We start from the raw sequence: 24,185 nt of genomic DNA, 5'->3' as shown, positions 1-24,185 counted from the left end.
TATCAGATGGAAATTACTTACATTTTAGCATAGAAATATTTGTCTTAAGCAAGTAAAACACTGTAAAAGTTACGCTTTAAATTTATTTTGTATTCTTACCATCATTTTGGACCATGAAAGCATTGTTAAAGTCTTACGGGATGTTTCTTGTTTACCTATTGTCAGGGTTTTTTGGTAAGAGTAGCTTTGGGAGAGTGGAGAGAAAAGAGGAAGGTTAAGCCTATTTCCGAACGAGACGCCTGTGAAACGGTTGTTCCCATTCTAGACAAGTACAGATGCAATTCTATCTGCTATTACAGATTATATGATACGTTAAAAGAACACGCAGGCTAAGAGTTTAAGTAATTTCAGATTGTGAGTAATTTTACAATAAAATTTGAAATGCCGTCTTAATTATAAATTCTGGCAGTATTTTAACACTTAAAAAAATAAAAGAAAGCAAGACAGAGAGACAGTCTTCTACGTAGCATGAAAACACAGTCCACTTCCTCGGCTAATGTAGAAATTTTACCTTGTAGACTCCTCGTTACTGCATGGATCTGAAACACCGAGGATTCACTTGATCTCTACTTGCCTTTTTCTGTGATAGCAAAGGACCAAAATCTACTGCGAAGCCTTTTAAGTTTGTTAGAGAGCACTATGAAGTGTTTTCCTGGCACAGGTAGACTTTTCTAGGCGACATGTTTATTGCATGGTTGCCCATGGCCGTGAGGAACCAGACTAAATGCTTCAAATAGCTTCTTTCAGTTACCAGTAGCTATTCAATCATTATTTTCTCTTTCAGCACATGCTGAATCATCATACGCTCCAGTTTAAGTACAAACTAATATTCTTCCAAGCAGAGTTGAACTATGCTATGTGTACAGATACAAAGCATAACATTATCTTTTTCTATTTTAGACACAATTGCTTTTGCCATCAGCATGGCTAAAATCACGGTTAAAATACACGAAACCTCCTCCCTTCATCCCAGTCATCCTTTCAATCAAGTTTCTTGAATACTGCTTTCTATGCTTCCTTACCTGATGCTTTATCGCCACAGACTACACAGTATTCTACTACCTGGGGCCGCTGAACATCAGCTTTTCCCAGCAAACGTTCCACCGAAGCAGAGTCTGTCACTATCTGAAACAAAATTCCATGACAAAACAAGGTAATTAGCCAGTATTTTCTTCTGACATGAAAGTAAGGAGCTTTGCCTACAGAACAAGCCTGGTGCATCAACTGAGAAGAGGTGGCTGAATTTGAGCATAAGTATGACGTGGAATGAAATTAACTAGTATAAAATACAAGTTAATGTGAGTTTTTACTGTCAACAGTGAGACTGTTGAAACAGTCATAGCAAAACAAATTCAAAATAAAACTCCTAGCTTTGTTCAGTACAAGTAAGTTTCCTCACTTGTGCAGTCAATGGTATTCTTCCCTTGCAATTACTCTCAAGCAGCTGCTATATTTTAGCCAGAGATGGTTGCATTTCAGACGCTGTTCCTATCTATACTTTCTCTAGCTATTAGGGGTATACGGTTCAGAGGGGACAGCCTGAAACTGAGATCCATTATAAAAACAGTTTAGCTTCTGAAGGCCTTGGATTCCAAAAATTCTGTTCAGAACATAGCACTTAACCCAGAAAAATTAAAAAACCCCAACACCCCTCTGTAACATACGATAACCCATTCAGCATAGTAAAATACATTTTAGAAGACTATTAATACAATTTTTCAAATATTTATGTAAGAATGATACTTCTCTCTGTAATATATTCCCTATTGTAATAGTAGCAATAGGGACCAGGCACCTTTTTTTTTTTTAATATAGATTATTGTTTATATGATTTGGTTTGCAAAGCTCCCATTGGTCAGGATTATGCTCAAGATCCACAAACAACTATAACAAAGGACAGCTTCTGCTCCAAAGAGCTTTTACTGCAATGTCCTGATACTACATTGTGAACGTAAGTTTGCGCAGATGAGTTATCTCAGTGTATCTGTGAATCTTGAATGGACCATCTGAAGTCCTGGCAATCCTCACAAGCACCATCTTGAGTATTTGCTTATGTCTTTAGAATTTTAATGAAAACACACAACAAGGGGTAATGAGCGCAATGGAATGCACGAGGAACTTGAAGACAGGAGGATTTATGATTGAGTAATGAAGCCTATAATTACTATGGTCTAATCCAAGTCTTTAGAAAACTATTGCAATTTGTCTTAAAGCAATTATAGACTTAAATAATCTAAAAATCAAAAACTCTAAACCAAAATCTATGGTCTACCTCAATTACTCTATTTACCTGAATTCTGCCTGGCACAATGTTGTCCGTGGTGGTAAAGATCAGCTGTTTGGCATTAGATGTCTCAGGTGCTGCCAATATCACCTTTCCTGCGCCAGTTCCATCTGGACTGGCTAAAATAAACTGTTGCTTTGGAGACACAGCTGAGTCTACTGCTGTCACTATTTGGATTTTTTGACCTGTTTGCTGATCTGTCACAATCTGTAAAACACATTGAAGAGTTTTATGAGCCACAGTAAACTTTACATTTTAAAACCTTTCATTCTGTCTCAGAATTATATGATACTCTCTGCTAATTGTACTTGTTCTTTATTATTTTGTTATTTGTACATTTATGACACTGGTGTGAAGTTATTGCAGCTACCTACATAAGCGCAAAACAATAAAATCAAACCAAATATGTATGTATATAATATATATGTCTCTACATACCTACCGCACAGATGGAAAATACTAGACAGGGTTGTGAAAAGTGCGAGTCTGTTAATAATGAAAAGATACAGGTAGATCTTGTAATCACATTTAACTGTTTAAAAGGAGTGGGATATAGCAAGTCCCAGACAGAACAAGCACAAAATGTATGTAATGTTAAGGACTGCAGCTGACAAAGGGCAGGTATATATGCAGAGTACACTCTGCCTAGTGAGACAGCATCACAGAAATTTTATAGAACCATAGATCTCGAGTTGTAAGGGACCCCTAAGGATCATCTCCAACTCGCTGCTCCTCACAGGACTACCTAACACTAAACCATATGACAATCTTGGTGCTCTGGCCACTTCCCTGGGGAGCATACTCAGCAACCGACCACCCTCTCAATGAAGAGCCTTTTCCTAACGTCCAACCTGAACTCCCCCTGGTGCAGCTTCATTCCATTTCCTCGTGTCCTGTCACTGGTCATCAGAGAGAGGAGATCAGCCCGGCAACAGGGCAAGGAGCAACGGTCACAAACTTGAACACAGGAAATCAAATCTCAACATGAGGAAAAACTTCTTTGAGGGTGCCAGAGCACTGGAACAGGCTGCCCAGACAGGTTGTGGAGTCTCCTTCTCTGGAGATATTCAAAACCCGCCTGGATGCATTCCTGTGCAACCAGCTGTAGGCGAACCTGCTTTGGCAGGGGGGTTGGACAGGAGGAATCTCTGAAGATCCCTTCCAACCGTGACCATTCTGTGATTCTGTGATCAGCGCCTCCCCCTCCACTGCCATGAGGGCACCCCTCAGCCTTCTCTTCTCCGAGCTGAACAAACCAAGTGACCTCAGCCACTCCTTATAAGTCTTGCCCTTGAGACCCTTCACCACGTTGGTCACCCTCCTCTGGACACACTCTAATAGTCTGTTGTCCTTTTTATATCGAGGAGCCCAAAACTGCACCCAGTACTCCAGGTGGGCCACACCAGTGCAGTGTCGATCTCCTCTCTCAACCAGCTTGCAATGCTGTGCTTGATGCACCCCAGGACATGGTTGACCCCTTTGGCTGCCAGGGCACGCTGTTGACTCCTATTCAACTTGCCACAAACCCGAACCCTCAAATCTCTTTCCACAGGGCCACTCTCCAGGCTCTTGTGCCCCAACTTGTACATATAACCAGGACTGCCCTGTCCCAGATGCAGCATCCAGTGCTCTTGTTAAATTTCATACAGCTGGTGATTGCCCAGCTCTCGAGTCTATCCAGATCGCTCTGTAAAGGTTTCCCCATTCTTGAGGGAGTCCACAGCTCCTCCTAATCTAGCGTCACCAGCAAACTTACTTAATGTACATTCAACTCCTACCTCCAGATCATTTATAAAAACAATAAATTAAAAATTACTCCAGCTGACAAAAAAAGCATAGCAGTACATTCTTGAGATTTGTATTCATTTTATATATACCTGACTATGAAAGCTATTTTGATATAATTAATTTCTGTATTTGGCTTAACGTCAGAGTTAAAACTACTACTGAAAACACAAAACACTGTATTTATTTCCCTAATTTTGATTACCTAGACATTTTATCTAGTTGTTGTGTCTTTTTTGTGCAATGTCTTACAGAAAGTAATAGTATAATACTAAGACTACACTAATAGTTTTACTAACCTATAATGCCTTAAAAAGGCATTGGAACTACCCAAGGCAGGAGCTGAATTAGAGAGCTGATGATTTTTCTATATTACAGAAACTCTTCTGGAAAGACTCATCTCACATTTTGTGATTATAAACCTAAAGAAACCTGCACAAAAAAAAATGGTACTCAAAGCTGGGGATGAAGCCAGCCTACTATTGAATTTTGGACAAGACAGACCTTTTCTGGGACTCTTTAGATTCTTATATTTACAGAACAGAATAAACCACTTTAGGTCTCACATTCATAAACGTTTCAGTGCAAAGAAGCTCAAACGTTAAAGGACAACCATTACCCCTCAGTCCCATTGTTGTAAAACCGTTGTTAAGCTCCCAGAATTTTCGCTGATGAGATTTCTTCAGCCTTCATCATTTTCACATAGATCTTAACCAATGGGACAATTTGCGGTGAAATCTAATCTTGGATTATGACTGACACCACTACGATATTGCTTTTATTTGTTTTGAGGAAGCAGTAATACTCTTTTCTCATCCTAGTATTCACCTTCATCATGGAGTCACAGGGTTTTTTTCAGAAATATCAGTGATGTAAGGAGGTAGATTATTTTGCAGAATTGAACAAAAGTTGCAATGTAAATACCTACCTTATGAATGATGAATTTTCATTATGCTTCAGTTATACATGTTGTGACAACATCTACCTCGCAATGAAATATTGACACATATTGATACGGTTACTCTACCAGACAAAACAGAGATTCTGTTACCAGACAACTGTATCAAAAATAGATTCCATCATAACAGAATCTTGAGAATCAGCATGTGAAACAAAAAGGCTGCCCAATTCCACCTTTTGTTGATAAATTTAAGGAATAACATCTTAGATAAAATACATAGCTAAATATTGTTGATAACTGAAGAACATCTCCTTGGTGATGTCTATAAAGAAGAATCATAGACACCTTTTAATTTTTCATGGATCAGATATAAGCACTGATAAATAACTAAGACAAAAAAAAATAGGCTGGATAAGAAGTGAATGATATTTAGGTTCATTACAAAAAACTAATGATGTATGTCATTATACATGCTGCAATAACATTACAGAAAAAATTGTATCGTGTATAGAAAGTATAATGACAATGTCAAAACCATTTAAAAAGCGTTTTCAGGGCTGTTCATAGGGGCAGTACCCATCCACCCTGATCAAGACATATCCCAAAGAGAGTCCATCCTGTGACAGAGCCTGCGTTGCCAGGACTGTCCCGAATGCCCTGGAGCACAAGATCCTCCTCTGCAGCACCACCTCTAGCAGAAGGACTTGGGAGTATTGTACTGGCACACAACAAGGTCAAGGAGGGCAAAAGCTCAGTATTACAGTACTGCAACACTCTAGTAACATTCATACTTAACAATTACATCATTTGTCACTGCATACATCCTGATACTTTAATGGTATCTTCCTATTATCTATCAGTAACAACAACCCACTGCGCAGCACTCCCAAAAGCTAACTTTATCCCAAATAGGCTAGTCTCCCAGTGGCTCCTAAATATGGCAGAGAGAGAGAGAGGAATGCCCTTGGAGATGATCTTAGGTGTTCTGTTGACAATGTCTGCCCACCTGCTACGGCTAGAGCTCAGGAGATTTGTATGCACAGGCTAAGTTTAACCTCTGCAAATACTCCTCAACAACTATTTAATCAATACAATTATTATATACAGACAACTAGTCATCCCCAAATACATGCTGAGGGAGAAATACAATTTTAGTTTGCCCTAAAAATGATCTGTTCTTACAAAATTTAACGAAGTCTTCCATAGACTTAACGTGCTTTTGTATAAACCTAGGTGGGAGGAGGAAGAAAAGAAAAGAAAAAAAAAAAAAAAAAGAGATGTAATAGTTAGTTACTTAATCAATGGATTTTTACCTGAATGCGTTGTGGTGAAGCTACAGAGGAGTCTGTCGAAATTATCTGGATACGCTGGGAAGGGCTGGTCATCACTGGAGATTCAGATATTGAAGTCTGAACAGTCTGCACCTGTAAATAACATACAGAAGTTTAATTTACTGTTACAGTACTGAACACTTTTAAAAGCACATATATTTATTAAAGATCAGATGGCCCTATATCATGAAATCTAAATTTACTGGAAAGGTTACAGTCATTAAACCAACTTGGATTTGCTGCCAAGGGATTATCAGAATATTGGATTTTTTGGGGAACAGAAGGAATTTGATAGATGGCCAAAACCACAAACCACCCCTGCCCCTCCAAAAAAACAAAATCACTGGATAATTACTATGTGATCCTTTAGCTTACTGAATACTTTCTCCAACTTTCAATTATATATTTGCCTCATTTTTTGCTTCTGTAAAAACAAAATGCACTGTATAGACAATAATGTAGAATGTTAGATATTTCACCTTTTAATAATTCTAAAGTATTTTATGATCTATTTTTTAAATTTTCAGCTAGCACAAATTTAGAAAAGCTTTCTCTACGCCCTTAAATAAAAATGTCCTCAACCCCAAGAACATATATGGGACAAAAGACATATGGAATCTGCTGGAAGAGGGCACAGAACTCCTATCTGACCAAACCGTCCTTTAATGTAATGCCTCCGACCTTATTTCATCTGTGAAGCCTTCTGAAAGCGTGGTGTCTATACAGTTCACTTGAAGAAAACAGCGGTTTCATTTTTCAAGTAGAAGTAAGAACAATTTTAACTATCCAATACTTTTAAGGTAAAAACTTAAAATTAAGATGGCTGGTTATCTGGATATCTGTGTTTGAGACAGCAGAGTAAATCAGAATTCCAGTTGTTCAGTGTGCTCTTATCCTCTCCCCGTTTCTATCGTCCCCCAATTTCTGTCTTTCTGGAATCTATACTCCAATAGATCATCAATATATTTAGCATGTATTCAGGGGTACGTGGTTAATTTTTTTTTATTCTAGTGAGGATCTCACCAGCATGACCAAGATTAAATTTGGCATTACAACTGAACATTATTGTTTCTTGGTTTATTTTTTATCTTTCTACAGCACCAAACTATAATGCAAATCTAGGTCTGAATACCTAGAAAAGGTTTGAAAAACACCCCTTGCATAGCTATTTTCAGAGCAAAACTGTTAAATGTTAAATTAAACATGCAAGATAACATTGGCACGACAGCCTTTATCTTCTGTTTACAGAAGGGATGTGGCATTGGCAATGTACATTTACACACACAATTCTGCAGTTGTACATATTTGGACTTTGGGCTTGTTAATCCTCAGATTTATTGATGCAACTGTTAGTACTAATTGCTCCTTCTTAATAACTGTTAATGTAATATAGACAAAGCACTTCTTTCTAGTCCTTAGAGTCAGCTCACAGGTAGAAAGGTACTGCTTGCCACTCCCCACAGCCATCCAATCCCATTTTTATTAAGCTTAGGATATACAGATGCTCATAAAAAAATACCTTGTTTAGTATTATTGGGGTTTTTTTTTTCCCCCAGATATAAGCATGAGCTGAAGCTATTCTATCAGTCTTTAACACAGAGAGGAATCTGCGGATGTGGATGTCTAGATGTATTTTTTTCATTCTTGGTACATGCCTTTTTGCCATTCTTAGTTAGGAAACTGACCAAGCAAAAAATTGGGCTTAACCAAACAAAACCAAACCAAGGTGTACTGAAATTATCCTGTAAGTTCTTGAAAAATTAGAACATAGTTAGTTACAGATCTCTTTTTGTTTGTTTGTTTTCAACAGAGTAGAGGGAAAGAAAAAAGTTACATATGCTTATCTGTGCTGTACTCATTAGGAAAGCTCTACTTTCGTGGAGCATTTTACAAGTTACTTGTCCGTGACATGGCTCAAGTTAAGTCTAACAGTGAGTTCTTATAAAGTTGGGTAAGTTTGAGACCAGCTGCCATTATATACTGATGTCATTTTCATGTTTAAATATTCAAGAACATATACTTATTAAACTGAAAACAGATAATATTTTAGTCTTCTCTTGGCTGAGAAGATATGGTGCACCAATGGAGAATAATTTGTCTAATACCAATAAATGCTTCAGTGTGCACATATCATTTATTTTTATACTCTTATATTAACATGCATACATACTCAGGATAGTGGAGGGCCCTGAAATGCAAAAATTTGCCTTCTTTTCAGGCTTGCCTACGTAATACTCAGTGGAATAACAGTGGAGTAAGAATTTCTGACTAGTACTAAAAATCTCAAGTTCATTTTCCAGGCTGAATACACATGCCGTTGGTTGACAGCAGAACAACAACCGTGCTAAATAAATCAAATGCAAAAAGGGAATATATTTTTTGAAATACACAATTTACAAGAGTAAGGAAAAAAGAAAAATCTGTCCTCTTGTTTGACAGCTAAATTTCTAAATTTTGAGCATTGTCACCCACCTACAAAGGATCAGAACGGATAAACATGTGATGCTTCATTATGGTCCTACCCAGTCAATTGCACCAAATTTGACTTAAGAAAAAATATTAAAAAAAAAAAAAGAAAAAAAAGGGATAGTTGTCCAAGAATATGCAACACTACAAAAAGTTCTATCAGAGATTTACATGTTTAACTTCGGACAGCTTATGTAAGTACTATAGGAAAAATTAAGCTATTGTTAATTAGGCTCACAAACAAATTGCACCAAAGTATTCTGCAAACAAATGGCTTGTAAGAACTCATATGAGGAAGACAGTACAGTTTAGCACTGTATTAGTTTTACTTAGAGGATTAAACATAACATTGAACTATTCTAATCTGTTGTTCAGAAGAAACATGACACCATGAAACCTGCATCACGTTTAAAGCAACTGCTTTGGAAGCTGTACATGCAAAAACCTAGTCCCCTAAAGTCAATGGTGGTACATTTCTCTAATTCTAAAATATATTTTAAAAAATTAAATACACTTGGATTTCTTTAAGACTGGAAAGAGTCTCAAATGAGACTTCACCCTCAAGACAGGAGGAAAGAAACAAAGTAGGCCGTATATCATAGAAAACTTCAGCACACCACATTTTACAGAGGCTCAATCAACATCATTTAAAAGTAACCACTAACACTGCGACTTGGAGATAGTCAGAAAATAATACATATGATGTAAAATATAGCTCAAACCCCCCTGATTTCCCTATACAAAACAGATCAAATACACTTATTTTAAGAGACAAGGGAAAAATAATCTACTTTAATACACTTAGTACTGTTTTCTTGCTGGCACTCCCTAGCTGTACACTGTACAGACTCTAGTACTTACAGTGTCAAATTCTTCCTGCAGCCTTATTTACATTTTTCCTCAGCAAACCTCTGAGGGCAAAACAATCCAGGACAAATGTGAAGGTCACTTTTAGTCAGATCACAGGTGTTTTCATCCAATCTCCATTACTGAGGTTTCCAATCACAGAAAGCAGCTAGTATTGTTTTAAAATGCCCTCTCTGTGACCCTGTTCCTCTGAAGGTCAAGTGCACTATCGTTCCCTGTAACCAAGGAAGCAGAATCGACGTGTTCCTGCTGTTTTGCCAGCTGCTGAAGGAGTTTCTCTAATAGTAAGATTAATTTCATCTGGGGAAGAGAGTCCCAGGTTACCAAGCTTCCCCCTCTCCCGGTTCTCTGTTCTGAAGCCCCTCAACCTGCTCGCTCTCTGTGAACCATAAAACAGCAAAATGACAGCTGAGAAAAGAGTTTGCCTGTATCTTGAATTATTTTCAAATCAGCAAAATTAAAAGAAGATCCACAGCATTCCCTGTGGAGCATCTTTAGCCTTAAAGTTCATTAAGCTAATGTATTTAAAGGAACACAGGCCTTTCTAAACTAGTCCAGGGCCCTCAAATACGAAGTAGCACAATCAGTCTTAATACACTTAAGAATTCATACAATAAGATCATGACACACATGTGTTTAATTAGTCTAAACTCTGTAACAAAAGATTCATATGAGGCTGCAGTGAGAGCTGACAGATGGGTAAAGAAAGAAAATATTTTTAAATTCTTAGAAAGTGAAATTTGTTAAAGTTATGGTACGTGAAGTTTTGGCAAAAATGACCATGTACTTGACAAATTTTATGACAGTAAACGTGAATGCACTGGACTTCTACTACAAAGCCTTATGCAACAAATGCATGACCCAGGTGTCTTTTAACTTCAAGGACTCCTAATCTTAGCACAGGAATGTGCTCACTGTTGAAATTAGGCTCTTTACTTGATAGCAAACACAATTATCTATTGTACAACTCTCTAAAAATAATATCTATGAACAATTACTATAGGAGTGTATTTACAGCATGGGTGCAACATAAATGTAAGGTCAACTAATTGTGATCTAGTGTGGGGGAAAAGTATTATACCCAAAACATGTGAGAAAACCCAATAAAATTTTAGTTGGATTTTCCTTGTGCTTATTACCTGACACCACGTTCAATAACCTTGTTACTCCAGGCTTTCATTTGTCCAATTAATTCAGGAAAGATGCTTATGACACCTGATTAGCAGCTGTCTTTCCTGGGACAAAAACCAAATCGTGACCATAACGCTTTATCACTACATAACTGTCTGTTCAGAAGCAGACTTCCCAACTCTGAAGTTTGGAATAGCTGTTATGCAAAGAGAAGGCAGAATCCTTGTAACACTTAAGCCAAAGTGATATAAAAAACACATAGTGAGAAAAAACCCACTAAAAGTTGCTTGTTTTCTGAATTAAAAGACAAGTTAGCAAAGTAAATGAAATTTGAAATAAAATACAAAACCTATCAACTATACCATACCAATATAGTTAGTACTGCATTAGTAGTAGTTAGTACTACATTAGTAACTACTAATGTAATTAACAGCTTTGTCACAACTGCCTAATTCACCCACAAAAATCTCAAAGACTTGAGCAAGAAATGTGAAATACACGAAATGCACCTTTAACTAAGAGTGCTGTTAGATTTTTAGGGCCATGTAATTTGGTTTTTTTGATGGAACTTTCTCAAGCGCTGTATGTTACAGAAATATTACAGCAACAAAGGCTTTCACTCTTATTTTTATAGGACATCAACTACGTTACCGTAATAAACACCCATAGTGAAGCAGAATTAGTATTTTATAACATTAGAGTTTCTAACATTTCAAGTGACATTCTTATAGAATAATGCTTGCAAGAGTGGATGTATTGTGTGTAATATAACAGAGGGCGTCTTAACTTCACATAAGTTTGGCTTCTTCCGCTTCATTTATTCACCATTTTGTCATTTTATACACATAAAAAATGTGTTTCTATAAAACTGTGTATTTATACTTTTTTCCTATTTTTTTTAGTAGTCCACTTTAATTCTACATTCTAGTTGCAATCATATTATATTAAATTTCTGATATATAGGTATATATAAAATATATATATAAAAAAATTGGTGGTTTGAAGCTAAGCTGCTCTACAGATTTCACTATTTTTTTCCTTTGAAATAAACAAGGTTTCTTCATAGCCATATAGTCAAACTGCATACTAATTTACTAAACTGACTTGCCCATAGCGTACCTATAAATCTATGTGTATAGGTGTATTTGTGTTAGCATATGTATATATCTAATACATTTCTGAACTCACTAACCAAATTTTCAATACTTTCTGTAGCTTATTTTTCCACTACCACATTGATTATGAAAGCAGTATGTGAGAAATACATTTAAGGAATAATCAATTGGCCACATAAGGGAGGAATTTTTAAAGCCTCTAAGCTTCTCTAACTTAAGCAGAACATTGCCTACACTCACGCCACTAAAAGCCAAAGTAATTGTATGGCTTGAATACACTGGTCAGTTCTCACTAAGTGTAAACCAATCTCAGAGGTATTATCAATATTACAGAAAAGAGAGTAGATATTAAAGTAAGGCACAGTTAGGCAATCACAGACCAAATATGTTCAACTACACCCAGGAATTTAAATTGTTTAAAAAATTGGCTGGATGGCCGTGCCCAGAGAGTGGTGGCAAATGGAGTTAAATCCAGTTGGTGTCCGGTCACAAGTGGTGTCCCCCAGGGCTCGGTGTTGGGGCCGGTTCTCTTTAATATCTTTATCAATGATCTGGATGAAGGGATTGAATGCACCCTCAGTAAGTTCGCAGATGACACTAAACTGGGCGGGCGTGTTGATCTGCTTGAGGGTAGGTTGGCTCTGCAGAGGGATCTGGACAGGCTGGACCGATGGGCTGTGACCAATGGTACGAGGTTCAATAAGGCCAAGTGCCGGGTCCTGCACTTGGGTCACAACAACCCCATGCAGCGCTACAGGATTGGGGCAGAGTGGCTTGAAAGCAGCCCGGCAGAAAAGGACCTGGGGGTGTTGGTGGACAGCCGGCTGAATATGAGCCAGCAGTGTGCCCAGGTGGCCAAGAAGGCCAACAGCATCCTAGCCTGTATCAGGAACAGTGTGGTGAGCCGGACTAGGGAAGTGATCATCCCCCTGTACTCGGCACTGGTGAGGCCCCACCTCGAGTACTGCGTTCAGTTTTGGGCCCCTCGCTACAAGAGGGACATTGAGGTGTTGGAGCACGTCCAGAGAAGGGCTACAAAGATGTGAGGGGTCTGGAGGACAAACCTTATGAAGAACGACTGAGGGAGCTGGGGTTGTTTAGCCTGGAGAAGAGGAGGCTGAGGGGAGACCTTATCACCCTCTACAACTACCTGAAAGGAGGTTGTAGAGAGATGGGGGCTGACCTCTTCTCCTTGGTGACAAGTGATAGGACGAGGGGAAACGGGTTCAAGTTACGTCAGGGGAGGTTTAGATTGGATATTAGGAAACATTTTTTCACTGAAAGGGTTATTAAACATTGGAATAGGCTGCCCAGGGAGGTGGTGGATTCACCATCCCTGGAGGTGTTTAAAAAAATGGTAGATGGGGCACTGAGGGACATGGTTTAGAAGTGGCTTTTGTCAGGGTAGGTTAAAGGTTGTACTTGATGATCTTAAAGGTCCCTTCCAACCTCAGCAATTCTATGATTCTATTTTTTAGAAGCTCTCTCATGAAACAGTTAAAGAATTTAAATGAAAAATACCGTACCAAGTTCTACGCTACAAGAAGTGCTACATCTCAAATCAAATCGACTTACCTTTCTATAGATATTTTTCCCTAGTGAACTTCTTTAGCTATTAAATTAATAACAGGCTTTTAAGAAAAATGGTGTATTTCTTGGAAACGTCCAAATATATTTCTTTTACAGATATAAGATATATGTAAAAAAGGTTTCAGTGATACTCTTTGGAATTAACTGTCCTGACCACGCGGGTCCTTTGTAGAATGGCAGATAAAATTCAGACCCACCAGGAAAAGCTCTTCTGTATTTTAATTGCCCTAACGGGATGCTGGTGCAAGACCTTGTATGAGACATACAAAGGCAACGAACAACGAAGACATACGAAGTGGAGAAGCTGCAAATCTTGGCATATCTGCATCCTAACAAATCTCAAACTACGTCTTACATTAACACCCCAATACCTACATGACACCAGCAGGTATGCCACATCTGGTAACATTCTTGAATTCAGAGGCTGCCAAGCTGCGTAAGCCATGTAGGATCTCATTACTCCAATAGGCTCTTTGTGTGAGATAGCTCTCAGGCTGATGGTATGTCTAAGTGTTATGCAATTAACAGTAACTTAAGAAAATCTGTATTTGAACTAAAAATTGTTTGAGAAGACTCAGCATCAAAACTCCACCTTGAAAATTCATCCAGGAATGAGAAAATAGCTATTTATAATAATAAAATATTAAACATAAATGGCCTTATTTTATACTTTACTAATTCTTATGACAAAGCAAAAAACTTGTTCCATCAGAACAGCAGTGTTTCTACTCTCCTTTGTCAGCACTCCGTGCTTCACCTGGACTTAAACCTAAATTGCTGAACTGCCATCGATGTAACGTGTCAGAGAGATCTGAAGAGGGTCAAGAAAATACCCTATGTGACAAAGATATCCATTAGTTTTTCAGTCCCATGGCAAAACAAACTTTCAGAAAGGCCGAAGGTTTTGATGAGTTCTTATCAGGGCACTGAGGGAACTGAAAGCAACTGAAATCCTCCAGCAATCCAGCTGGTGTAAATGAGATCCCAGTAAGCACAGGGCTCGATAGTCATCATCTGTGACTCTCCCCCTCTCTAGCCTCTGCCAGAGAAAAAGGATGCATTGGGAATAGTTTGTGGCTGTCACGGAGCTGGGACAGTTTTAGCAACTACTAAAAGTTGTTCCTGGTCTCATCAGAGCTGACGTTGAAAGAGGAAATCGCCCTTATTCCTCCCCACTGTGACAGTTCTGTTTGAAAACGGTGCATTAAAAACTAAGGCACTGCACTGGGAATACATCTCCACTTCGTAACAAAATATGTTTTCCTTAAACAATACGCAAATCAAATCTAAGTTGGTGCTGGGACTGAACCTGGGCCACTGATATATTGCACAGTGACAGTAAGCAGCATTACTTGTTTTTGTATTAAAGCTAAAGTATTTTTTCAAAAGCTACTCAGGATGACGAGGAATTGCTGAAACTCCCTCTGAATCCTCTAGCTGCTCTCTGTTCTCCAGTCTCATGAACTGTAAGTAAAGGCAACTGCAGACACTAAAAATGGAACTCTGTCACCCAATCTGTTCAGAAATACACAGTTGGAAAAATGCAACAAGCAACACTGCTATAAAGCAGAAGCAAGCAACAGCAGCAAAACCATTTGAAACCATTACAAGGACAATTTTACAAAGTCCTAAAAATAGAGTAAGTACAAAAATACATGAAATACTGGAGTGTGCTCCGTAACTTCTGTTATACGTTCACAGTTTCATGGAAAACAAACCTGATGAACTATTGCTCAAGAAAGAAAAACAACATATGGCCTACTTGCATGACAGTCTGATTTGGTGCTTGGCATCATAGTTCTCAACAAACCCATGCAATACATATGTGGCAATTGTGTTGAAAAAATTATGCAGATATGGCTAAATGTGCCAATATTTGCATTAAATTATCCTGTTTGTAACTTGTCTCTCATCACCACGGAGATGCTGGGAGGGCTGGAGCCCCTCTGCTGGGAGGACAGGCTGAGAGAGTTGGGGGGGTTCAGCCTGGAGAAGAGAAGGCTCTGGGGAGACCTCAGAGCCCCTTCCAGTCCCTAAAGGGGCTCTTGGGGAGGGACTCTGGATCAGGGAGGGGAGCCATGGGATGAGGGGGAATGGTTTTACACTGAAAGAGGGGGAGATTTAGATGAGATCTGAGGAAGAAATTCTCTGCTGTGAGGGTGGTGAGCCCCTGGCCCAGGTTGCCCAGAGAAGCTGTGGCTGCCCCATCCCTGGAGGTGTTCAAGGCCAGGTTGGACGGGGCTTCCAACCCAAAGCATTCTATGATTCTATGATCATTCATAACTTAAGATTCAGTGCATGATTAATGCCTCTTTCTCTCCTTCCATTTCATTTTCATTGATGAAAAAGTTGATATTCTGAAAAAGCCTCTCATTTTTTAAGGCCAGTGCCAAGTTTCATGCTACATTTTCTCTGAGAAGCAGTGAGTACAAACACAGAATTTTAGCATACTTCAAGAAAACCAGTGATGTATTTACCTGTATTAAAAACTGTATCTGACTGAACACACAAATAGCAGGCAGCCAGCCATTCATAAAGAAATGGTTCAACATTAACATGGTCATAGCATTAATTAATTCTTAATGAGACAATGCTGCTTATAACTGTTTTTCCATGAACAAAGTTTTCATGGTATTATGCAGTGGACAGGCATATAATTTAAGGAGGAGTTGAATACTGTAAAGAGATGAAGCCCTCTATTTACCCACCGGCCAGGAAGAAATCACAGAGCTTCATACACTCTTGAGATGGAGCGATCTCTCCAGTGGCAAGATACAACCATCACACTATGTTACCACGGTGCATTTCCTGCACGAGGAATTACAAACGTCACTTATTTTATGTGCCTTAGATGTGATTATAGCACTCAAATTCTACCAAAATAGTATAAGGTTTGCCAGTGTTTCCATTACAGGTTTTTATTTCCAAGTATGTTTAGAAGAGTTTTTAAAAAGCGCAGCTTGCCAAATTGATACCTGGTATAGCAAACCAGAGTGAAAACTCGCTCGTTGGTTTTCAGTGTGAAATTTTAGCATTTTTTGAAACTACTCCTTAGATGTTATTTCTGGGATACTCAGTAGGTAATTTTCCAAACTATTTAAAAAGAACGAAAGTTTTTTTAGAAAAAAATTGCTCTAAGTAGGGAATCTCTAATCCATTTCTGGAAACACAATGACAGGTATATTTCCTTAGCATACATAGAGCTTCTTCTTGAACTAAAAATATTTTTTAATATCCAGATGGAATCTTAGTTCTATAGGTCAAAAAAAATCCCAAACTAATGTCTGAAAAGTGGCCTTGTCTACAGAGGTTTCTTAGCCCACTTGCCCTTTCTTATTTATGAAATTTCTTAATTAAGTAATCATATGAAAACTCACAGTAAATTTGAAGAATATTAAACTACATAATTTTAAATAGACAAAAACTTAGTTTATTTTTTGACTGCAGTTTGCATACTGAAGGAGATAAATAGGTTATTTTCTATAGCCATGATCACATGCAGTTTCAGTGTTCATGAGCTGATTTAGCCATTTTAGCTGTTGAGCATACAAGCTTCAGTGAATACACATCAAGACAAGACATCACTTAATACCACTTTAAGTAGATTTTGTGCTCATTTTCATATATGTGTAGGCAAAAAATATGAAGCCTCATTTAAATTAATCACCGTACTGTAAATTCAATATAGTGCACAAGTAAAACAGGTAACATGGATTTACATGACAACTCATGAGATGAGCAGAAACCTTTCATGTCCAACCTAATGGTCAAGTGACCAGAAATTTTATTGCATTAATTTTTGAAACAATCTATAACACAGCCAAGTTTCTCTGTAGTCCATGTTGAATTTCCTACTTGCATTCCCAATATGGCGGCCACTAGAACGAAGTACGGTAAACAAACCACATATTGGCTGCACTGGTTTCTTGTTTGTCCCCAAGTGTAAAGCAGAACTGTTCTATAAAGACTTTCTGTTCCATTTATGCTTAATTGTAAACAGCAAGGACTCCCTAATATGTTTTTCATTTCAAAAGCTCATATACCAACTGTTGTGATATCATCTGTCACTCACCTCAGCCACCTGCTGAGTCTCCACTACCTGCTGAGCCAGCACCTCCATATTGGTTGCCATGGTGAAACAAGATCATTAGAGAACCTGTTTGAAAAGATGCCAGCAACTTCCATCAGGCACAAAAGTTAGGTGTTTTCTTATTATTAAAGAAAGCTCTGATATGACTTTTTGAAAATTTACAATACTGTTGGACGTATCTGACAAATAAGAACATATGCCATGGATGCGTGTGCCCATATATACACACGTCTATGTACAGTACATGCATACTGGAACCATGCCGTTCAAAAAGCTGAGGCATATAGTTGATCTTTTACCTTAAAAAGCCTCCAATATATGCTTTTTTACTCTATTACTTAAGCTGCAAAGAAGAGATGTTGATTTCATAAATTAGAAAGGACTAATTTGAGCATCAACTGCTGATGCAGTTTGTGGAATTCACAGATCTCTGAGGTGCTTCCCCCAACTCAAGGGAAGAGAAACCTTACAGTTAAACTGCTTCTACACTCTGTGCTGAACAAGGAAACAGCAATCTAAGAAAGCTGTTTTGAGCAAATTTTTATTGAGTCATTCCATCAAACTGCCATGTTCTTCCATATTCTTAACAGTAATCTTGCACAAGGGAAAAACTGTCACATCTAAAATGTATTTCCTATTATCTAAACTATTTATTTTTTATTATAATCTAATGGTATTATCACTGAGGAGAAAATACTGCAGAATTGTTTTATCCTGTTGTGTCTGTACCTTCAACTTTACGCTCTTCAGGGGCTTAAAAAAAAACTAAAAAGAAAGAGATAATTGAACAGAAAATGGAAGAAACAAGGAAAAAAGCACACTTCCAATATATTTTTAGTGATCATTATTAGAGCTGTGTTTCTCCAAGGATAAATTTATGAATCTGTGCATTCAGCTTTTAATGTGACTTGCTGATTACAGAGCCAGACTTCAGATTCTGACCCAGGTGTAGGTTACAAAAAGGCATTCCTGAATGCTGGCCCATTTGATGTTTTATTGAAAACCTTTTGTTAGTACTTGCACAGCAATCATTTAACATAAAATTAAAAAATACTAAACAATAGCAAAACATGTAACAGAAAAAAAAACCGATGTCTGTCTCTATTCAAACGCAACTTCTACAAAGCTAACATTGATGAAAATGTAAAAATTCATTAAGTTAAAAAAAAAAATCACGTTGTGGCAAATTAAACCTGAAAATTGTTTTGTGTATATCAATGGAAAACTATTAGGAACAATGAATAATCAAAGTTGAGACATTCCCTATGGAAATCATATTTATGCTAGTTTCTCATACAGCCTGTCATTTTTATTCAAGTTTCAACTTGCGCAGCAATCTTATATGAACCACTTCCACCAGACCCATTTAATATCACAGCTTGTGGATGGCTTCTCAGTTGTTCAGTAATTCCTTTTCAGTGTTTTCTGTTATTCTGAATTCATTTTCTATGTTCAGCAAGGGAGATAACCATATGATCATAACATGCTGTTTTCTCAGTGCTTTAAGATGAAGGAAGCCCTGAAGATGAGATATTTTGTTCATAAGAATACCTTTCTAAGGCCCAATGAAGCCTTTGCTAGGGGAAGATTCTGGCAGATTTGCTGTTAGTATTGTTCTCCACCGAGGTTTTTTGTACTTTAGACTTTCCCAAAACAGCAATAAGCTGAGGCTATCTGATCAAATCCAACTGGAAGCACAGAGACCACACACAGCCATGCCAAGTAAGCTTGTTAATGATGTTTACTCTGAGAACATGGCACAAGGCAACACCAACTTCCTAGCAAAAGCCTTGGTCAGCAGAGTTCGCCAGGATAAAAATCCCCCAAACCAACCAACAAAAAAGGTGGAACTTAGAAACTGCAAGGAGGCACCCAAGGCACCAGGAAAATATTTCCGTGTAATCGTGTGTCAGCCAACTCGATAGCTGTAGATGCACTGCTGTCCAAAATATGGCATAAACCCATCGATCTCTCCCCACGTTGCAGCAGAATCTCAGAAGAAAGGCACACACTCCGTTTGAGATATTGTGGGGATATGGCCCTACGCGGACGGCATGGCAAAAGGCCGAATTCAAGCTTACTGAAATTTGTTCCTTTGTCTTAAGGAAACGGTTCCTCACACTGGATGCGTGACTCGGCTACGCCGAGCAGCAGGCCAGCAGGCTCCTTCTCAGCAGGAGCCTGGCGCAGGAGACGGGAAAGGCGGCGCTGGCCGATTCGGCTCTGCCGGGAACCTCTGTGGAGTTGTCCCCGCGACAGGCCGCCGGCAGGAAGCGCCGCAACCACCGACCCGGCCGAACACAAGGCGGTGCGGGCCCGGCGCGTCGCCGCCTCCTTCCCGCCGCCCGCCCCCATTGGCTGCGGGGCGCGAGCCCGCCGCCAGGCAGGACGCCCGCGCAGCCCGCCCCGCGCGCCACCAAACCACGCCCCTCCCAAACAATGACCTCATCGCGGACGCAGCGCTCCCGCACACGCCAGCGATTGGCGCAGGGACCCGCCTGTAAGGGCGGCGGCCCCGCCTCCCGAGTGCGAGGGAAAACACCCGAGGGACGCGACCAAGCACAAGATGGCGGCGCTGGCTGGCGGCCAAGTCCCAGGCGGGGCCGCCGCCGCCGCCATTAGACCCCCTCCCCCTCCCCTCCGGTGTATCCTTGTGTCAGGCCGTGAGCGGCCCGGGCACGGCACCGGGGAAGCGGCCGGTAAGATGGCGGCGGTCTCAGCCCCGTATGCAAAGTACCCACCGCCCCCTCCCCTCCGCCCTCCCGGTGGCAAAGGTAAAAGGGTCGGGTTCAAGCCGCCGCCTCCGCCCGCTCAGACTCCATCTTCTCTCTCTGCGTCCGCGTCCCGAGCTCCTCATCGCCGCCACCGTCGCCCCTGCGACCCCCCAGACGGCAGACGGCTCTCACCGAGACCTCAGGCGGCCACGCTCCAGCCCGGCGGCTCCGCCACGGGGACTCCCGCACCGGATCGACCCAGCGCCTCGCAACGGTCCTCTCCCTCCCCGGCGGCCGTAGGCCAGCCGGCGACGCGGCCGGCTCCCACTTACCCGCACAACACCCGAGCCCCCTCCCCTTAAACCTAGCGTTACCCCTCCCCTTCGCCACTGGCGAAGCGGGGCCCCGGTGCCACCTCCCCGCGCCCCCTCCCTCTCCCCGGCCCCCGCGAAAGACACCCGACTGGGACGCCTCAATTTTAAAAAACGATCTTTACCTCAGGAATTGGCGCCAAACGTGCCCCGGCGGTGACCCTGACCTGGGCCCGGGCGGGCCGATGCGGGGCGGCTGGGCCCGGCGGCGGCTCTCCCTCCCCCCGTGGGGGCGGCAGGGGGTACCGGAGCGGGGGGGCCGGGCCTGTGTTACGGGGCCGCGTGGGGGGGGTGTTTTGTTTTGTGTGCCGTGCCCCTGTGAAAGGTCAGAGTTCGTGACCCCGCCCGCCGCCGCCCCAGCGCGTTTCCCCGCTTCCTCTTGCCAGCAGCGGGCCGGCCGCCGCCGCCTCCATCCCCCCGGCGGGGCGGGGCCGGGCGGCGGCGGGGGCGGGGGCTACCTGGGCCGCCCCGAGGCTCGGCGGGGGGGTGCGGGGCCGGCACGGCAGCCCGGGGCAGGTGGCGGAGCCCAGCCTTTGCCCGGGCTGCCCGACCCGGCCTCCCCCACCGGCGCCGAGGGGGCAGCCCGGGCGCGGGGACTGTTCCGCATCCCCGGGTAGGAGGGGCCGCTGCGTGCGCTGGGCGGTGCTGCCGCGACACCTGTGCCTGGGCCTCGTGTGGCCTGCGGGGCGGAGGTGGGCGCCGGCTCCCACAGGGACCTCCCGCAGCCTCCCCGGTTTCCTTTGGTTTGGCAGAGCCGGCGCGCTGCTGAGGGCTCTCCCGGCGGGGGGCGCGGCCGGCGCCGCCTCCAGGGCAGGCGTGAGCCGGGCTGGGCGCAGCCGGGCGGGGGAGGAGGTGCCCGCCTCAGGGCTCGTCCGGCGTTGGCGTGGGAGCCCGGCTCACTGCTACAGCTGTGTGCAGCCGTTTGTTACCCTACCCCTATCAAAATGGTCTTAATGGTCTTAGTAAGTTCCTTTTAAGTCTAGTAATTTGGTGGAAGCTAACTCAAGGAGCGGTCGGATAAACAGTAAAACTGGTCAATGTGAAGTGACAGTAACTCCTGAAAGGAAACGCATGGAAGAGGTAGCAGTTGAAGACAATATTCACTTGAGCAGGAGGTGCCGTTGTCTGAATAGTTAACTCACTCAGCACCCTGATTTATTTTTTTTTTTGTTGGGGTGTTTTTTTGTGTTGTTTGTTTTGTTTGTTAGAACTGGCTATTTGGGGCAAGGATATAAAAAATTAAGAAGTGCGCTTATGAATTATAGCCTCACTGTCACAAAACTGGAGTGAATAATGTTAAAGCAGATGACGTACAGATGTGTTTGCAATATATGAATAAAAGAAAATCTTTCAAAAAATGTCTTGGGTGCTTGTTCCCTACTGTAATGTTAAATATATGGAGAATTTTCAAATTCTCAAAATCTGGATGTGCACATACCTTCAAAAGCAGATTTTATTATATTTCTTACTTCATAAAACATGCTATTAAAGTGTAAGTACATTTTTGTAACACAGATAGCTTTAAGGATTTTCAAAATTTTTATAATAGCCTTACTGTAGAAGTAGGTCAGATGGTTAGGGTTGGATTGTGTTTCCCTTGTTGTAAATCAAGGATAATGACTTGTGGAACAGCATCGTTTCTAAATAGAGGATTTGGAAAAAAAGCCCACCTTTTTTAAAGTTAAATAAGCTAAGGTAATAAATTGCTGTTAGTCTGGCTTTAAACTGTGAGATGTGCATCTGTTGGATCATGATTGTAAGCAAATTTAAACTGAATCTTGAGTTTTGTCATGTATTTGCTATCAAATGTTTTCATCAGAATCTTAAACCAGTTTTTATCTTTTTAATTATTTTTTTTTTCACACCAGCTATATTCATGTTTAGGTAGGAAAGTATTTCAGTATTGTGGTCAGAGAATTCTCTGACAAGACCTAGTATCTCTTGCCAATGGGTATATTCAGTTGTGCTCTTGCACTCTTCAGTGATGGATTGTCACTTGCTGAATAAACCAGAGGAGAATCTCATCATGAATAAAGAAGCTTTTGATTTTTAGAGTTATCTTTATGAGCAGGAACATTGGAATATACAGAATGGGGAGGAAGGAGGCTAGGATGCTTTCAATTAAATTTATGCTTTATATAGAAATCTCTATAGTGATGATTATTTTGAGTTCCTCAGGGAAATAGTGTGTTATTTTTCCTTGATAGTAAAATATATTTTACATTCATTTGCTTCTGCTCACTAGCAAATTCTCTTGCCCACACAGGTTAAAAGGGAGGTTCAGCATTTCTGTAGCTTTTGACTGTTAACCTGTTCCTTTCTAATTCTCTTTTCCATTGATGCATAGAGGGAGCCAGGACTTTTCAAGGACTCCCAATAGCAACTTTCCTAGGTGTTTGTGTTTTGGCATTTGTTTGCTTTTCTCTAGTAGTTGTTCTATAATTGCTTACCAGATAAGTGATTTTCTCACAAGTCTTCTCAGCCCTTCTCACTACTCTGTGTTTAGAAGTGTACAAGAGTGTGCTTGGGGGATGTGATATTTTCTTTTTTTTAATTGGCTTGGGCAAAGGTGTGTAAGATATCATGACAAAGCTTTGTAAGTGGTCTCAGCGCATGAGATAATTTACCACTGTGATTAGAACTGATAAATTAGAGAGACAGACTCCATAGTGCAGCTTATTTACTGGTTTGCTCACCTCCATCTATTCTGTCTTACCGTCATGTTGTAGCCTCTTTTGACATAGGTTGTCTTTCTTCTGGTTTTATGTATTGAAAATGAATGTGATTCTTCACCCTGGGGCTCACAGGCACAGCAGCAGTAACCTTGTAGGCCCTGTGCAGTTCTGCTGTGTGAGGGCCAGTCAGGTGGCCTAGCGAGAAGCATTGTTTCTCTTGCCTGTATGATTACCGCTATTATTTCTTCGCCTTTTAAAGTGTTCTGCCCCTAGTGTTGTGTTTAAGAATGTACCTCTGACTTGTCACTACATTTTTTTATATGAACAGAATTCTCATTAAAGTAAGTTTGAGATTGGTCTGAGGAAAGAATGGAAATCTGAACATGTATATCTGAAGGCCCTACAAGTCCCGTCAAATATTCTTATGTAAACCTGGGCAATTAAAGATCTGCAATGTCCTTTTACTATGTATTAATAATCTTTGATAGCTTAAGGGAAAACAAAAACACTTGCTTCCATAAACTGGTATTTTGGTTTCTGAAGGATATTCTTGATCATACAGTGTATATTGGCAACCAAACGTATGTGTACTTGTGAAAGGATTGCTGTGGCGTAATGGAGTAGGAGAATGGAAAAGACCGTCAGTCACTGGGAAGCCATGCCCATAAAGCAGGTTTTTGCTGATGATAATTTCCAAGCATGTTATTTCTTCACCCTTTTGGATATGTACCTGAGTCTACAGCCTGCTTCAGAAGGGCTCCCTCTTCTAGAGTTTTGTGAATTGTGAGCATTTTGCTATAGGAGGATGTTGCACTGGCAGTTTCTCGCTTTGGAGCCTAAGTGATCTGGTGGTCAAAAGAAAGGG

General features: G+C 40.8%; 1 protein-coding gene across 8 annotated transcripts in view; it reads right to left on the bottom strand.

The window, feature by feature from the left end:
- NR2C2 (nuclear receptor subfamily 2 group C member 2) overlaps window positions 1-21,103 on the bottom strand; it is a 46,447-nt gene extending 25,344 nt beyond the window's left edge. For 2 of the 8 annotated variants that reach the window (XM_063347751.1, XM_063347759.1), the window contains exons 1-5: window positions 20,771-21,102; window positions 17,543-17,626; window positions 6,284-6,394; window positions 2,291-2,491; window positions 1,023-1,125 (exon numbers count right to left, since the gene is read on the bottom strand). In XM_063347751.1, coding sequence (XP_063203821.1) covers window positions 1,023-1,125; window positions 2,291-2,491; window positions 6,284-6,394; window positions 17,543-17,602 — 475 coding nt within the window. In that variant the 5' untranslated portion in view covers window positions 17,603-17,626; window positions 20,771-21,102. Of the gene's footprint in view, window positions 1-1,022; window positions 1,126-2,290; window positions 2,492-6,283; window positions 6,395-9,628; window positions 9,783-16,178; window positions 16,279-17,542; window positions 17,627-20,466; window positions 20,603-20,770 lie in introns of those variants that run through there. The other 6 variants (XM_063347754.1, XM_063347755.1, XM_063347758.1 and 3 more) reach the window with 6 other exon arrangements.
- Between the last annotated feature and the right edge of the window lie 3,082 nt (window positions 21,104-24,185).

This window comes from Chroicocephalus ridibundus, chromosome 10 (assembly GCF_963924245.1).
Source record: "Chroicocephalus ridibundus chromosome 10, bChrRid1.1, whole genome shotgun sequence".
Taxonomy (NCBI): domain Eukaryota; kingdom Metazoa; phylum Chordata; class Aves; order Charadriiformes; family Laridae; genus Chroicocephalus; species Chroicocephalus ridibundus.
Note: the sequence above shows the minus strand (reverse complement) of the source record. Positions and strands in the feature narration are given on the sequence as shown.